Raw genomic sequence first — 14,409 nt, forward strand, 5'->3', positions numbered from 1 at the left:
TAGTCGCGGACATACAAATCAACAATTGCACATCAAATTATCACCACAATAGAATATAGTAAAAATAATATTAAGTATTATATACATATCATAAAATAATATTGTGTCATTTGTACAAAGTGAATGCTAAGAGAACGTGTGCCAATTTACTTTCTTTCAAAAAAGGAATCTAGTCGCTACTTATCTTTGCTGCCTTATAATTCATAATAAACTAATAACAAATAGTCGACAAATAACTATTTCTCTATATCTATACTCTAATTAACCTAATGTTGTAGGATTAGTTTTCTAGTGCCTCCGCAAATGTAGTATTAGCGAACTTGCGCGACGCGCTGCGGAAGTGCAACAACAAAATCTCTAACAATAAATTAAGCGCGTTTCTCGAGATCGCCATTGTACTTAAGTTCGCCCTGCGTTCACTAATACTCTAAACATATCCAGATGATGGTGCAAATACGGGAATAAGGAAAACAAATTACTCGCAAAACTGTACATACACTTTATTTGTGTTTGATACGTTGTAGATATTCTACATCAACTGCCATTTTAAAGGGCAAAAGTGACACACGTGCAATACTAAAGTTATAATTTTTCCTCGCCCCGCTTCAATAATAGCACTATTGCGCCTATAATTGTAGAAAACTAATGTAACCGAGGTGTTAATTTTAGCATTACTAGGGCGAAAAAAGCAAAAGCTTTTACATTACTAAACTTAATCGTAAAAAAGCAGACGGGGATGCAAATGCGAAATGGCGGGTTACGCTCGTAAAATAATGTGAAGATAGAGCACGCCCAACATGAGCCTTTGGCACCACTGTTTGCCATCGACCATTAAAAATAACTAAATATAACTTGTAAATTTTGTAATGTTGTAGTTCGTCGATGCGAGGCGCTCGACGTAACTAGGCTATAGTTGTTTTGCCATTTAAGTCGTATTTGATTTTACTCAATTACATACATTTTATACCTAAAGATGTCTGTAGAGGAAACATCGAAACGCAACATAATTACCTATACACACTGATCGTATTTACTTGTTTAAAATCAAATACGTTTGGTGTTCCAAAAAAAAGGACATATCAATTTAGTTAGGCTATAGAATATAACATATCCTTGCTTACCGAACACCCTGTTGTGAGATGACTTTTTTCTGTTGCTTAGAAGATCCATGTAAGCCAGCTTCTACGCAATAGTTAAAAGGCAGTGAATGTATAAAAATTGGCTTGCCTAATTCTTCCCGTCCTGTAAGGGACTTCATTTTCAGTACTAAAATAAAAAAAATAGGTTACTAATTACAATTAAAGCCTAAATAAAACAGCGAATAATTTTGTTCTTTTTTATTTACATAGTGTTTTTATGTAAGTAGAGATATATTGTAGGAATATATACGCAGCCAAGTGTTAATTATGTGCAATTATATAAGTTTGTTATGTTTATCTATGTATCGAGAAAATGCTTCTGTTATTACATTGTAAAATATTATTATATTTCAAATACGATTGTTGTAGACCACTAGGTCGGTTATTATTATTAATTATTATTATTGATTAAACTCAATTAAATAAACTAATGCTTGTACATAATATATAAAATGAGGGTTTACCTTTTTCAGCTTTCAGCATTATTATGGGAATGCCACGAAGAGAGCCAATCAATGTATAGATTGAGACTAAACAATCAATCACTCTCTACAACCAGTTTATTGCAAAAACCCAATTGGCACAAGATGAAGAAATGGTTTGATATTGCCTATATTTTGCATAGTGCGTACTTGATGTAAATGAGCAAATAGAGAAGAGTAGAAATTTCATTAATTTCTCGGATACACCTCCTATAAACTTATTTTAATGTGGTTTATTTATTATTTTCTTTCTTATTTTGTTTTCTAATCTCTCGATATAGATCAACGATAGAGGAAGCATCAATTGCTAATATTATTAGGTACCTCTGTCGGAAAAAAGATGTTTTTATTGATCTATGATGGTGAGTATTTATCTGAGGTACTATTTATGGTTAATGTATTTTGTTAATTTATAATTTATTGTTATCATACTTTTCTAATTTGTTAACAGTTCTAAATGATTATACCTTTATTTGGTTTTTGTTTTTATCGAAGCTTTTGTTTTTTGGAGTAGTTCATTTTTTGGTTCGGTTTAGTTTACTTTTATTGTAAGAACTAAATTGTATAGTCAGAGTTTTGTGCATTAAGGGCCGGTGCTTTAATGATTGGTTAAGGTGGTTAGTGGTGATTATGATTCTAGGTAGCACATGTTGAAACAATTCTCAATTGGATCTGAATATCAAACTAATTTTGGAACAAAAAAATAACTTCAAACTGTGGGATCAATCGATCAATATATGAATAGAAGTAGGCATTCAAAATAAGGGATGTTTTCCAAGAGTGCTAGACCTTCCAATTGCGGTGGCTGTGAATCAGCCGTTGCCATTGTTAATATTTATGTTCAGTGAAGTTTGGCATACAATTCTGAACAGGTTCACGCTGAAAAAACTGAAATTGCTGCAACCGCTTAAATTAAATTTTAAAACCTCATATTATCACACTTACCCCTAAAGATATACACAAACAACAAATTGCTAACCTTAAAAGCGTTCCTATTGAGCAGTAGTATAAACATGTACCTTTAAAACTGTAAAATTACGCTTATGGATGATTTACGCTGTTAAAAATATAAAGCGAATGAGTTCAATTGAACAATCACTGTAATAACAATCCCTCGTGCGTAGTAATGAACCCTTAATAATTTAGGGTGGCATTGAATTATTGAAAGATCTTCCTTGAGATTTTAGAATGACTTACACTTTACTCATACTTAACTGTAAGAATTCTTACACTATACTTGTACTTATAGCGCGTTCGCACCTCCAAATGCAGTATGGGGTCTTATGGACTAATTGCCTCTCTTACTACTTAGTTTGCGTCATTCTTCGATAATACTATCCTTGTTTATAATAAATTGAAGTATTAAAACAATACATAATCTCCTTGTGCTGTCATTGTCACGTTTGGCAAGCATGTACTGTATGTTCATAAGCACCATACTGCATTTGGAGGTGTGAACGCGCTATAGCAATATTTTGCTATTCAAAGAAATATTTGCCAAAGTGACACATGACCTTAGTGCTATAGCACAGATATACATTGTAGTAACGCTCGAAATACGGATAGTTAAGTAGGAGTACCAGCAGTAAATATAAGTTCCACTTAAACTAAACTAAGTCATATTGTTTACTCAGAAAAATTGAATAATTTGACCAGTAGTATAACACGACCCTTGAAAAATGTAGACAAAAATGTCGAGTAACAATATGGATATGAATCTTAAATATGAATTAAAAAACCTTCATTGTCTTCATCCACAATAAGTACCTACTAGACCTTCAGTCTTTGTCAATTTTTGGGCAATTGCGTTGAGAACGCACTAAAAAGAACTAGAGGTTTTTAACAGATTTATTTACGATCGAGCGATACACTTTTTGTGTATTTACACTTACGGTCGAAAAACTGGTGGGAAAAGTTGAATCATGTTCAGAGTCCGATAAGAGAAACTGTTGTTACGGCGTGTTTTATCAATTTTATAGTTGTGTCCGTGCACTGATTGGCTCCGTGTGTTATAGTTTTTAGATGGATTTTAGTAAGAAGTACGAAAACCCAAGTCCCGAAGTGAAAGCAAATCCTATCTCAAAATTGTTCTTCTGGTCAGTATCCCTATCCCATTTGATCGCCAAACTCGCTGAGAATTTATAATTTGCAAAACCTCTAGCTAGGGCCAGGATAATTTTTCCCCAATACTGAACTCGTTCAGACCCACGATGACTTATTTTCTAAGGGTTTTTCTGTTCATCGACGTGGTTGTACACATTTTTATATCGAGAAGTTTAAGAATCGGTGAAACCTACTCTAAATAGATAAAAACTAATCGTAGAACTATTGTGAAATTTGCTTTTCATACTACACTTTTTATCGGCTCTAATTTGACTATACGTTATTAAATCTACAATTTCCCTTTTGTGTTCAATCTACAAGTCTAATCCAAAATCCCTTACAATTAAAGAGACGCGCGCCTTCTGAAGCCGGTTTTGATCGCCACTATCATTATCTACAGAAAATAGTTTATCATAAAGGCTACTGACATCTGCACCTTTAGGCTTGCTCTGTGATAAATTGCTCCCGTAAGTGCAACATGCACCTGGAAGGAAAGGTTTCGTACATAAATACCTTCAACATAAACTTCATTTTACTGTTTTTTGGTATAAATCGTAAACCTTTCCAATATTTTGCCGTTTTGTGTAATGTGGGTAATGGGTTTAAACGGGTTCGTTTCTTACACTGATGCAATTGCTAATTATATATATACATTCTTGCCTAACATAACAGTTATTTATAATAGAAGACGATAAAGGGATATTTTCCGTTTATCGTCGTGTATAATAAAAAACTTTATTTTATAGCAGAAGCAATATACAGGCCGTTCGTCCTAAGGTGGCGAACGGTCGTTGTGCGCAGTGGTTCAGATTCAAATTTAAACTTGCAACGCACCAGTGGCGTCTGCAAAGAATTTTTACTTTAGGTAGCATTGTTTCTCAGGAAATTAATGCCCTCAAATGGATAATAATTATGCAAGAATGACACTTTTACTCATTGTGATAACTGATAATGATAACTTGATGCCTTGTTTTCGAAAGTAAATAGCAAAAAAAAGGGTCGCCGCCACTGGTGCCTGCAAAAGCCAGAGCTCGGGATCTCTAACGGACTCTCGGGATGCGCCGGTTTCCGCCACCTTAGGACGAACCACCTGTAAATCATTGTAAAACTTCTGACAATTCTGAATTTAATTTAGGGACGTCCAAAATAGTAAGCTTAGGTTCTGCCTTCGCGATCGTTGCTATAGAAACAGAATTGTCATATGTTCTGAACGTCATTTTATAACATGCATTTGAAATAATAATGACAGATGTCATTAGACATAGTTCAATGGAATGCACATGCACAATCATTTGTTTCATTTTATCTACCCATACGATTAAAGTGGTCACTTTATCTATCCTTACGGTTAAAGAACGGTTTCAAACCTATTAAAATGTCATTTTAACATGTGCTATAAAATAAAAAATCTAATTATAGCGGACTAATGGTCAACAATAATAAATTAATAGCGTATTGGAAAGGTTCAGAAAAAATAATCCATTTTCTCACTGGTTATAATTAAATTTTTAAAAAGCTACCGATAAACTGAGTCTCATTGTTCTGATGTAGTATTTTATTTTAACTTTATATCAGATGTTAAACTGACATTTTAAACGGTTTGAATGAGTAGGCTAAGTCGCTGTTTAACCTTGATGGTACATAAAGGACTTTAACCGCAAGAGTAGATAAGTAAAACCGATAATTATGTATTCTAATGACTTTTGTCATTCTTATTTCAAATGGGACGTGGAGCACGATATAAAATGACGTACAGAACAGATTACAATGCTATTTTTATGGATACGATCGAGACGGCAGAACCTAAGCTTGCTATTTTTCACGTCTAAATTAAATTCAGAATTGTCAGGAGCTTTACAATTATTTTTCCAATGTCGACACGTTTTTATTGAATTTAATCCCTAATTTTTGGGCATTAAAAGGTAATTTTAATCCCTAGGGATTAAAAAAATGTTAATCCCTCATTTTTGATTTCCTGTAAAACAATCAAAAAGTACCTATTCATTTTCTTTATTTTCAGAACAGGTAATATGAAAAGCACAATTTATAAAAGGCCTTAGTGTACATGCAGCTCTTCCTATATAATGCCAAATAAGTGAGTTCTTCTCCACCTCAACAATGGTAAAAACTCTTGACTTTTAGTTTTTGTGTCTGGAATTCTAACTACCACCATCGATTCTCCATCTTCCATGTAGTCTACGTTCATTTTTAACAATTCCTCTGATCTGCAAGCTGCAACTTCCTCCAATATCCATAATTGTCACAATCTACAACCACAAACTTTGGAAGCATGAGCATGCAATATTTTACACAAACTAACCTTTATCAGCAAGTGACATCTTAGAGGATGAAAGAAGCGCCTTCATATGCTTCGTCTTTCGTCTTCAATATTTTTAGAAGGGTTTACAGGCATGATTTTACCAAATTCAGATTCAGATCGTTCGGTATTGGAAAAAATAGTGTAAGTAACACTGGATTAAACTAGTTTTTGTTCCCTCAAGAATATTAAAGCCCTCGGCAAGCCTCGGACTTTAAACCATTCTTTCAGGAACAAAAACTTTTTAATCCCTTGTTACTTAATATACTATTGTTATATGGTTTCTGCTATAAAATAAAGTTTTGTATTATACACGACGATAAAGAGAAACTACCATCTCGTGAAGGTTAATTCACGCAGTGCAACGAGTAATTTAAATGCAAATGGAATTGGCTAGAGTTGATGGAACCCTTATAGATTAAATTTCACCTACTCGATTTTTCTGCAGTTAATATTTATTAATCTCTTCTTTTTTAGCTGGGTACTGCCATTATTTTACAAAGGATTTAAAAAAGATTTAGAAGTTCAGGATCTCTACAATGTAAACCAATGTGACTTATCGTCAAAACTAGGAAATAAAATTGAAAGGTGAGAAGTTGTAACAACTTGCGTACTTTAATGGTATTTTGTAGGTACTGGGAAGACGAATGTGAGAAGGCAAAGAGGGAAAACAAAAAACCCGAATTCACTCGGGTGCTTAGGAGAATGTTTATGAAACCGTATTCTTTGTATGGTGTCGAGCTATTTTTCCAGTGCATGGTTTTAAAGTGCGCTTTTTTCCGTAGTTAATAACCGTTATAATCCAAACGTAATTATTGCAGAATGGCGCAACCATTAGTACTAGCGAAATTCATAAAGTACTTCGAATCGCCGAGAAATGACCTTTACGATGGTTGGTTATGGGCGACGGGTGTGATTGGTATGGCATTTATCAATGTTGTAATTACGCATCATGCTGCACTTGGGCAGGCACGAATTGGGATGCAGTGCAGAATTGCTACCTGTTCTCTGATTTATAGAAAGGTGGGACTAGTAAACTTTTCAGGGCGCTTTCTACAAAAGTAATTGCAGGTGCTTCGTTTAAATAAAGCTTCGACTAACAATACAACCGTGGGACCAGTGGTCAATTTGTTATCAAACGATGTGCTTAGATTTGATTTTGTACCGCTATTTTTGCATTACATCTGGATAATGCCTCTGCAAGCGATAGTTGCAGGTATTATTATGTATGACAGTATTGGATGTGCGGCTTTTGCTGGACTGGCAGTTCTTACCATACAAGCAGTGCCCTTGCAAGGTTTTGGAATAGCAAATGCACGTTTTAAGCCTACCTGTATTTTTTAGGATACTTATCTTACTTACAAGGGAAACTTAGACTTAAAATAGCCAATCACACAGATTACAGAGTCCAGCTTATGAGTGAAATTACGGCCGGAATACAAGTCATCAAAATGTACGCTTGGGAAAAACCATTTGAAGAAATGGTTAAGGTCGCTCGAAAGTAAGTAAGTGCCTTCTTGCACTCAATTTTGTAAACATAACGTTGTAGGTTAGAAATGGACGTTATGGCTAGAACATCTTATATCCGTGGTTTTTTAATATCATTAACAGTCTTCAGTGACCGTTTCTCTCTATTTTTGACTATTGTAACTTACGTACTTCTCGGAAATGCTTTAACTAGTGATAAAGTTTTTTCAATGGCGCAGCTTTTCAATACCGTTCAATCGTACATGGTGGTACTTTACCCGTTTGCGATGTCGTTCTTCGCCGAAGCAAAAGTGTCAGTAGAAAGGGTTGAGGTACAAGTTCGAAGAAAAAATTTAATGTTGCATACAATTTTCTAGAAATTTCTTTTGCAAGACGAAGTACACACAACCCAAGTATCGAGCCGAACAACTAATATTGACGGGTCCGTACAAACTGGTTTGATCAAGATTAGTGGGGCAAACGCAAATTGGGTACCCGACCCCATAGCTGATACTTTGAGTAACATAAATTTGACCATCGCACCTGGGACACTGTGTGCTGTTGTGGGGACAGTAGGCGCCGGAAAAAGCTCATTACTAAGCCTAATTGTGAAAGAACTTCCCCTAAATACTGGATTGTTAGAGGTACACGGAAGTGTATCATACGCCTCACAAGACCCTTGGCTTTTTACATCAACAGTTCGCAATAATATTCTTTTTGGGTTGCCATATATAACAAATAAATACAAAAACATCGTAGACGTATGCGCTTTAAAGAAAGATTTTGAACTACTTCAAAATGGCGATCGAACTTTAGTTGGAGAAAGAGGAGTGTCGTTAAGTGGTGGTCAAAGAGCACGTATTAATTTGGCCCGTTCAGTCTACAGAGAGGCTGATATTTACTTATTTGATGATCCTTTATCTGCCGTCGATGCGCATGTTGGAAAACATCTTTTTGATGAATGTATAGTAAAGTATTTAAAAGGCAAGACCAGGATTTTAGTTACTCATCAATTGCAATTTCTGAAACAAGTCGATACTATAGTGATAGTTAATAATGTGCGTATGAAATTTGTTCAATATTTAGTGACTGTCTCAAGACAGTGTGGCCATTTGATATGCTCCATGTCCGCCATATTTTGTCGAAATTTATCGGGAATTACATATTGAACGATTTCACCGGAGTGGTAGATTTTATTGCCACAATTGTTTCCAGGTTACTTTGTACCAATACGGCCTATTTGGTTAAAACATGGTGGATATTCCAGCTATCAATAGAAAATAATGTGTTGATACAGTCTTGTCGTCCAGAAAAGTTGTCAGTGTGATGCATATTACCACACACCCATGCCAGTACGGTAAAAATTCGAAACAATGTTACTTTCACACTAACTAAAATGTCAAGATGCCATAAACATAAGCGACGGACGTATAGGGGTCGAATTTCGAGTCAGTACGTGTCGTGTACAACCCTGTAATAATATTCAAATTCTCCGATGACTTGCCTACCTGTACGAAAATTATTCAGATTCCTTTCCCATGATATTAGGTAGTGCTCGCAAAAAAAATAGATTAATAAACTAGAAACGGATTTTGTACCTTTTTCGCCGTGGAAGATACCTTCTGGGATTGTGATTAGTTTTATGCCACCCTGATATATTACTCATGGAGATATGTTTTCACACTTTCTGCTTTTCTTCTGGTAGACAAAGCCACACTGGTGGAACTTACATACATGTCACATGTGGCTCTTTGTATAATAGTATTTCAAACATTTTAGGGAAAAATAGAAAAAATTGGAACTTATGATGAATTACTAAACGAGGAGTTGGCCCACTTGCAATTTGAAACGCACGAAGAATCAAATACAACTACGCCAACTTTAGTGGCGGGACATTTGCGGCGAGAGGTGCGTATGAATTCATTCTTAATGAAATAATTTGCGGAAGTTCCGAATTAGAACAATGCTGACAAAGATGAAGAAGATGAACCGCAAGAAACCCAAGAGTTGGTGGAAAAAGGTGCTATATCATCTTCGTTGTATTTGGAATATGTGCGGGCAGGAGGTCCAATCGTATTGTTGCTGTTTTGCTTATTTATGTTAATTATTTCTCAAGTAGCTAATAATTCTACAGATATTTGGTTATCAAAATGGTAAGATTTTTTTAATTTCAAAATTAACCACCCTGATTTATCTTTGGAATACGGTCAACGTATGTTCGTAGACTTTTTCGTTATGAAGGGGGGCACAAAAACAGTTTTTTTTTAAAATCGGACCATTCGTTGTGAAGTGAAGGCATTTGGTAAAATTAAACACTGTTGTCAAAGTTTGTCAAAGTTAAAGACCAAAATTACAACATGTTTCATATTTCTAGGACAAATGCGAAAGAGAAACACAGCTTACTCGCCGTACCGGTCGAAACATTAGTTTCAACTATACCGCCAAACCTAGTTCTTAAAATTAGAGACAATAATACTATGGAACAATCTCACAGCACAACTACCACAATGGTCGAAAATGTATATTCCGATTCAACTTATATGTACGTTTACTCGGTGTTGATTCTATCATCAATGTTGTTAACCACGCTTCGTTCGATGCTGTTTTTCAAAATTTGCATAAACGCATCCAAGAATCTACACAATATTATGTTTAGCAACGTTTTAAAAGCTAAGATGAGGTTTTTTGACACCAATCCATCAGGTACTACATACCATCTTTAACCTCAGTTGTGACATTCAAGATTTCAGGTAGAATCTTGAACCGTTTTTCAAAAGACATGGGGGCAGTTGATGAAATACTTCCCAGAGCGATATTGGAAACAATTTATATATTTATGGTGTTGACTGGAATACTCGTAATAGTATTTCTAGTGCAACCGTGGATGATAGTCCCTACTGTCATATCGGCGATTTTCTTTTATATAGCAAGGGTAATTTATCTGGCTAGTGCTCAAAATATTAAACGTATAGAAGGAATTAGTAAGTAATTTTCAGTAGATAAATAATTGGTACGTTGACATTATAGCGCGCGCTCCTGCCTTCTCGCACGTATCAGCCGCACTTTCGGGATTAGCGACAATAAGATCATCAGGCGCTGAATCTATGATCATCAAAGAATTTGACTCAATACAGGATCAGCACACATCGGCTTGGTTTCTCTTTTTAACTACGAGCGAAGCTTTCGGTTTCTATTTGGATCTTATTAGCGTTATATTTCTAATAGTTCTGACATTCCAATTTCTAATTTTTAACGATGGTAGATACATTAACGCGCGAAGCAATTCATAATTGAGGATTTTAGAAACAACACTCGGTGGCGACGTTGGTCTAGTAATATCACAATCACTAACTTTAACTGGTCTACTGCAATATGGAGCTAGGCAAACTGCAGAAGTTGCGAGTCAAATGACCAGTGTAGAACGAATTGTGCAATACATACGTGTGGATAAAGAGGAGGCACTTTCATCGAAAAAACCTGAGAGAGATTGGCCAAAACGTGGAGAGATTGAATTTGAAAACGTAAATTTGTCATATATTGGCGGTGAACCCGTACTGATCAATTTATCTTTTACTGTTAAATCTGGAGAAAAGGTATAGGTTGGACCCTACGTATAGATGAATAGATTAAATCACTTTCAGATTGGAATCGTGGGCAGAACCGGAGCAGGGAAATCATCCTTAATAGCAGCTTTATTTCGATTAGCTTCGACGGAAGGTGCAATTAAAGTAGATGGTGTGAATATTGGTGATATTGCCTTGCATGATCTGCGTAGCAAAATTTCAATTATTCCACAAGAGCCAGTACTATTTTCAGCATCACTAAGGCAAAACTTGGATCCATTAAATGAATGTGATGATAACGCACTGTGGACAGCTCTAGAAAATGTAGGCGTGCAAGGTGGAACTTATATTAAAAAGGTATCTTCTAGGTTGAAATGAAACAAATGGTAGATGATTTGAGCATGGAAGTCAAGCAGGGAGGTTCGAATTTTAGTATTGGACAAAGGCAATTACTTTGTTTAGCACGAGCGATAATTAAAAATAATAAAATTTTAGTTATGGATGAAGCTACAGCAAATGTGGACCATCAGTGAGTACACAAAACCCTAATACCCATCATTATATTTCTCTCCTTAGAACTGATTCCTTAATACAAAACACTATTAGACGCAACTTCAAAAACTGTACAGTATTAACTATAGCTCATAGATTAAATACGGTTATGGATTCCGACAAAGTGCTGGTAATGGATGCAGGTGAAGCTGTTGAATTCGGACACCCACATGAACTTCTTCAAAATCTGAACGGTCACTTTGCGAATATGTTGAAGGAAACAGGAACAGCAATGGAAAATAAACTACGTCGGATAGCTGAAAATTCTTATAAGCATTAGATTTGGATAAAAATAAAGCAATCTCGTTTCATGAACGTTTTCCATTAAACACTCAAGAAATTTTGTAAGGGGTTCAACTAATTTTATTGATATAGGGTGTCATTTAAAGTTTTGGATCGGGGATGGCTAGGGCGACGAATCTTGGGATGGTATACCATATATGTGCTATTAATTTCCCCCCTACTTCCTTAATCATACCTATACCAAAATTTCAAGTCGAAAAGTTTTAAAACACCAAAAATTTCATTTTCACACAGACCCCTTTTCCTAACAGCTTAAATAATGGGGTAATTTGCCTCCATAAACAAATAACAATCTGGTACCTAAATGGGAGAACTTCGAAAATTCATCTGGCTCAAAAATAAATTCCCCCAATTAAGTAATATTAAAGTAGACATAAACACGTTTAGGAGTCTTTTTAAAAGTTAAGGTAATTGATTTGGTATAAATAAACTGAAATCGAAAACAAATTCTACAGTGCCCTTAACATACCAATATTATCCTTTATAATTTTCACTAGATTGAATCCTCGTATTAGATTGAGCCCAAGTCACGACCCAGGAGTTTAAGAGCTAATGTTAATTGTTTTTGTGAGTTCCTGAAATTAATTGAACTAGCTTGACAGGTGTTTTGTAGGTGGATTAGTGATCATTTAACATTGCTCACGGCATTTTTATTTAGCGCTCAACGTGGGGCACACAGCAATATATCACTTTGTGCGGAAAACTTCGTAATTGTTTAATTCTGCAAAATCTACCAATTCGGTAAAACCAATTAGCTCAATGGTAAATTTTGGAAAAACATGCTAAAAATGGAGCATACTGTATAGAGACAGTATATCCATACGGTGCGCCAATTTTTTTTCAAATTTATCATTGATTTCATCTACTGCATTTCTATTCCTTAGTTCGTTTTAGTTCCTCCATTGTGACGAACTTCGGTAGGAAGTCCGCTCACTTATGGCATGAAAATTAAACAATATAACTAGCGGTATCAAAATTTAAATTTAATTAAAAGAAAAATATATACATTTACAAATGAGTCGAACTAAAACACACCAGCGGGCCAAAGTACTGGCAGTCGGCGGCAACTTTGATGTGATGGCGGAATGGACGGACGGGCAAACTCGAGCGCCACCAGAAGATTAAAGTCTTGCTTCTGGTCGGCGGTTTCGGAACGGTCTCGGAGGATTGGCACAATCGGTAGCCAAAGGCAGTCACGTAAAGAAATGGCTTAGTCCAGATTTCGGCGGGTGGTTACGTTCAGGGAAGCAACTGAAACAGAATTACCTCACACGGACACGGTAGCGATTGCCATAACGGGAATGCAAGCAACAAAGCACAAAGTAAGTAGGTAGCGGTAACTACGGGAAAATAAATGCAAGCTCTCCTCTAAACAACGACTTTACCTTTTATAAAATTCGGTCATTTCATGGAGGAACCGACGGTTTCCCAGCCAGCCCAGTATATTCGGATTAGAAGGTCCAAAAGAAAAATTTCTTCAATTAATTATGCGGTCTGCGGATTGCGATAAACATAAAAATCTGTAATTGGTCCTAAAATTTACCTCAATTAAGCGCGCTCCCCTGCAACACATTTAATTAGCTACTGTGTAATTACACTTACGTAATTTGCCGGTTTAAAATTTCCAATTTCGGTAGCTCAGCAATGTCCATTGTTACCTGAAATTTCGGGTCAGTCAAGCAAATATTGCTATAAGATAAAAGATGCCGTTCTACCAGAGGTGACTAGCCAAAAAGATTTAGGCATCACAGTTACCAACGACATGCGCTGGACCGCTCAAACTAATATTGCCTACCGAAAAGCTACTAGTTCTCTATAAAAGAATATTTCCCAATCCCGATCCTAAAATGTTGAGACATTTATACTGCACCTACATCAGACCACACATTGAATTTTCCGTAACCGTTTGGCGGCCACTCCATAAAGGGGACCTCGTGCTCTTTGAGAGGTTGCAGCACGCAGCAACAAGGTGGAATCTAAGTTTGTCGGCTTTGTCATACGATCGCAAACTTAAAAGTTTAAACTTGCCTACTGTGACCGATAGACTGAACAGGGCAGACCTCATCCAAATTTTTAGAATTAGTCACGATCAATTCCCTGAAAATTTGCAAAACTTTATTAAAATTATTAATTTAAGAAATTACTTGATTCCAATTAAATACGATGATTTTATAATATAGCAAAATTTGCATAAGTGGAACCTAATTCCTCTGCAAATTGTCTAGATTTAATAATAATAATAATAATCACAACCGGTCTGCGATAATGAAATAAACTGCACGAGGAGAGGTTTCTCAATTTCTCATTACCGTATGTACCTACTTCACCTCACAACAGTAACGAACGAACTAAAAATTCCAACAAATTACACACAGACTTTATTTGGATATAACTAATTTTGCTCCAGACATTGAATTTTACTCGACGATTTTAAGCAGATTTATGCGATTTTTGTTACAAACAAATATAAAAGGCACCACGAC

At 35.6% G+C, this 14,409-nt stretch overlaps 1 protein-coding gene and 1 long non-coding RNA gene across 5 annotated transcripts; one reads left to right on the top strand and one right to left on the bottom strand.

The window, feature by feature from the left end:
- The first annotated feature begins 3,572 nt into the window (after positions 1 to 3,572).
- Positions 3,573 to 11,934, top strand: LOC116170422 (probable multidrug resistance-associated protein lethal(2)03659). 4 transcript variants are annotated; one of them, XM_031486807.1, is made up of 19 exons: positions 5,758 to 5,819; positions 5,867 to 6,185; positions 6,519 to 6,629; positions 6,674 to 6,808; positions 6,863 to 7,064; positions 7,113 to 7,338; positions 7,386 to 7,542; positions 7,591 to 7,840; positions 7,886 to 8,566; positions 9,288 to 9,416; positions 9,468 to 9,661; positions 9,883 to 10,211; positions 10,259 to 10,489; positions 10,536 to 10,766; positions 10,812 to 11,101; positions 11,150 to 11,395; positions 11,440 to 11,516; positions 11,567 to 11,600; positions 11,648 to 11,720. In XM_031486807.1, the coding sequence occupies exons 2-18, from the start codon at positions 6,091 to 6,093 to the stop codon at positions 11,574 to 11,576; spliced, it is 3,594 nt and encodes a 1,197-aa protein (XP_031342667.1). In that variant the 5' UTR covers positions 5,758 to 5,819; positions 5,867 to 6,090; the 3' UTR covers positions 11,577 to 11,600; positions 11,648 to 11,720. The 4 variants fall into 4 exon arrangements, with proteins under 4 accessions (XP_031342670.1, XP_031342669.1, XP_031342667.1 ...); XM_031486806.1 differs by having other exon boundaries at positions 5,759 to 5,819; positions 11,440 to 11,600; positions 11,648 to 11,934; XM_031486810.1 differs by lacking the exons at positions 5,758 to 5,819; positions 5,867 to 6,185 and adding an exon at positions 3,573 to 3,717 and having other exon boundaries at positions 11,440 to 11,600; positions 11,648 to 11,934.
- Positions 11,935 to 12,888: 954 nt separating this feature from the next.
- LOC116170424 lies at positions 12,889 to 14,392 on the bottom strand. Its single transcript, XR_004145232.1, has 2 exons — positions 14,071 to 14,392; positions 12,889 to 14,023 (listed from the first exon to the last, which is right to left on the bottom strand). It is a non-coding gene; the product is annotated as an uncharacterized LOC116170424 (long non-coding RNA).
- Positions 14,393 to 14,409: the final 17 nt, after the last annotated feature.

Source organism: Photinus pyralis, unplaced genomic scaffold (assembly GCF_008802855.1).
Source record: "Photinus pyralis isolate 1611_PpyrPB1 unplaced genomic scaffold, Ppyr1.3 Ppyr1.4_LG5, whole genome shotgun sequence".
Lineage (NCBI taxonomy): Eukaryota > Metazoa > Arthropoda > Insecta > Coleoptera > Lampyridae > Photinus > Photinus pyralis.